The sequence below is a fragment of the Hypomesus nipponensis genome, chromosome 6, assembly GCF_054491055.1.
Source record: "Hypomesus nipponensis isolate SF chromosome 6, ASM5449105v1, whole genome shotgun sequence".
Lineage (NCBI taxonomy): Eukaryota > Metazoa > Chordata > Actinopteri > Osmeriformes > Osmeridae > Hypomesus > Hypomesus nipponensis.
The window spans coordinates 15832501-15834385 of NC_140366.1; the positions used below are offsets into that span (position 1 = coordinate 15832501).

A 1885-nucleotide genomic window follows, 5' to 3' on the forward strand; every position below is an offset into this window, starting at 1 on the left:
AAGGTTGAATCAAAATGAAATTAATCATCCCTCTCCCTTTATTAGTCACATTTTTCCTGATATTCGGGTCACTGAGCTGAGGGTGTAGAATTCCAGTTAGTAAAAAAATAAAAAAAATAAAGATCTAATGATTTCTATGGAGAGGTACTAATCCCTGTAATTTGATAGTTGCAATATGTAACTGATTTAATTGTATCTTTGAAGTGTTTTTTTCCCTTAGTTTTTGTCTCTTCTCTACGTAGTGTTCTTACCTGTCTTAATTTGTGTTCAAAACCCAATTTGGCCTGTCGACAATCATCTTTTTCCAACTGTCACTCTCCAGGGCAAGTCCCTGACGGGGAAGCGTCTGACAGGCCTCATGCAGTCCTCCTGACAAGGCCTGGGCCTTGAGTAGGGCAACTGTGCCCAGTGGAGCTGCTTCCCAGTGGGAAGAGGGACCCAGAGGTGCTGGGTGTGAAGGGTGAGGGCCAGGAGGCCTGGAGGACGGGCCCAGCCACACCCACGTGACTTGAGTCCAGACACGGAGCATCAGCATGCTAAACGTCACTCGGACCTGGCACACGGACCGTGCCGTCTCTATGTAGAATAATATCCTCATGTAAACACTGCTTCTATTAGGTTCTATTCAATTATATAACCAAATTGAAATGTCCGGCTTCTTCTTGTCTCCATGTATGTTAGTGTGACTAAGGTTAGGAATGAATGGATGTTTAAAAAATAAAATAAAAATGAAAATGAAAAAATCTATTTAAATCTTTAAAGTGTAATTGATTTAACGTTAGGAAGGATTTATGTTCACAAGAAATGGGATGGGAAACAGAAAGATGAAAAGCAAAAGACTATACACTTAAGGAATGAATTCTTTTTTCTCTTTCTTCTTAAGGATTTTCCCCCTCTGCCCTCTGATTTGATATGCTAGGCACTTTTTCTATCGAGGTGGAGCAGGGGTATATAACTGTTCCGTTAGCGGAACATCGTCTTCAGAACATTCCACCCCACACTCAGACTCGGGCCTCATGTGCCCTCGATCACAACTTCTGTCCTCATAGAACGTAGTCAGTGATTACAGCATTCCACGTCGCCATTAGCCCGCATCATTAGAACCTTCTGGATGGACACGGCGAGTGGTCTGGCACACGGAGGAAGAGGTTCATGCAGGAGTTCTTATAGGAACATATGAACATACATAGAGAGCCTGGGAGAATTGTTTTTTTTTTTTTTTTTACAGTGATTGTCTTTAAAGGATGACAAAGGAGAAATAAAAGAGGAATGCACCATGACTGCAGTCTTGAGTCGTTTTTTCTCCCTCCATCACATGCAAGAATGTTGATGTCTTTATTGTATTCTACAATGTAGAAAAACGTACAATGGTGTCCAAATCTTGGATTACCTGTGAAGCAGCGGGCCATGGCCAATTCTAAAATAACCCCTCACTCATACAAATGTATTGTAACTACAACATACTGTACATACTGTGATGTATACGGAACAGCACATTACTTTCCCTGTACTTTACTGACCCCCTGAGGGCAATTTATGGAACTCGTATCCTACAGTACTCTCCCAGTACTCTTCAGGTCAAATTTCTGTGTAAGTGCTGACATCTAGTGTCTGTGATAAAACAGTGCATGGTCTACACCCAACAGTCCTTATATTCAGGTAGGCTATTTATACATCAAGATTAACATCTCCAGCCATATGTGAACATACAAACTAACCATTACTGAATGAGCAGATGTTCACTGAAAGCATATCTCTAATCTGAAGACAAAACATAAAGACGCTGAGGAACCCAAACACAGTCTACAAAACCTGATATCTGCCTGCCTTCCTCATGTACTTTAATGTGTTTTGGGGGGAAACAGGTTCATAGAAGTAATGAGGT

The 1885-nt window shown here is 41.3% G+C and overlaps 1 protein-coding gene across 1 annotated transcript in view; it reads left to right on the plus strand.

Annotated features, from left to right (window-relative positions):
- The window catches only part of rgs6 (regulator of G protein signaling 6), a 41502-nt gene extending 40240 nt beyond the window's left edge, over nt 1-1262 (plus strand). The window contains exon 18 of the mRNA XM_084700280.1: nt 323-1262. Coding sequence (XP_084556406.1) covers nt 323-373 — 51 coding nt within the window. The 3' untranslated portion in view covers nt 374-1262. The remainder of the gene's footprint in view (nt 1-322) is intronic.
- The last annotated feature ends 623 nt before the right edge of the window (nt 1263-1885 follow it).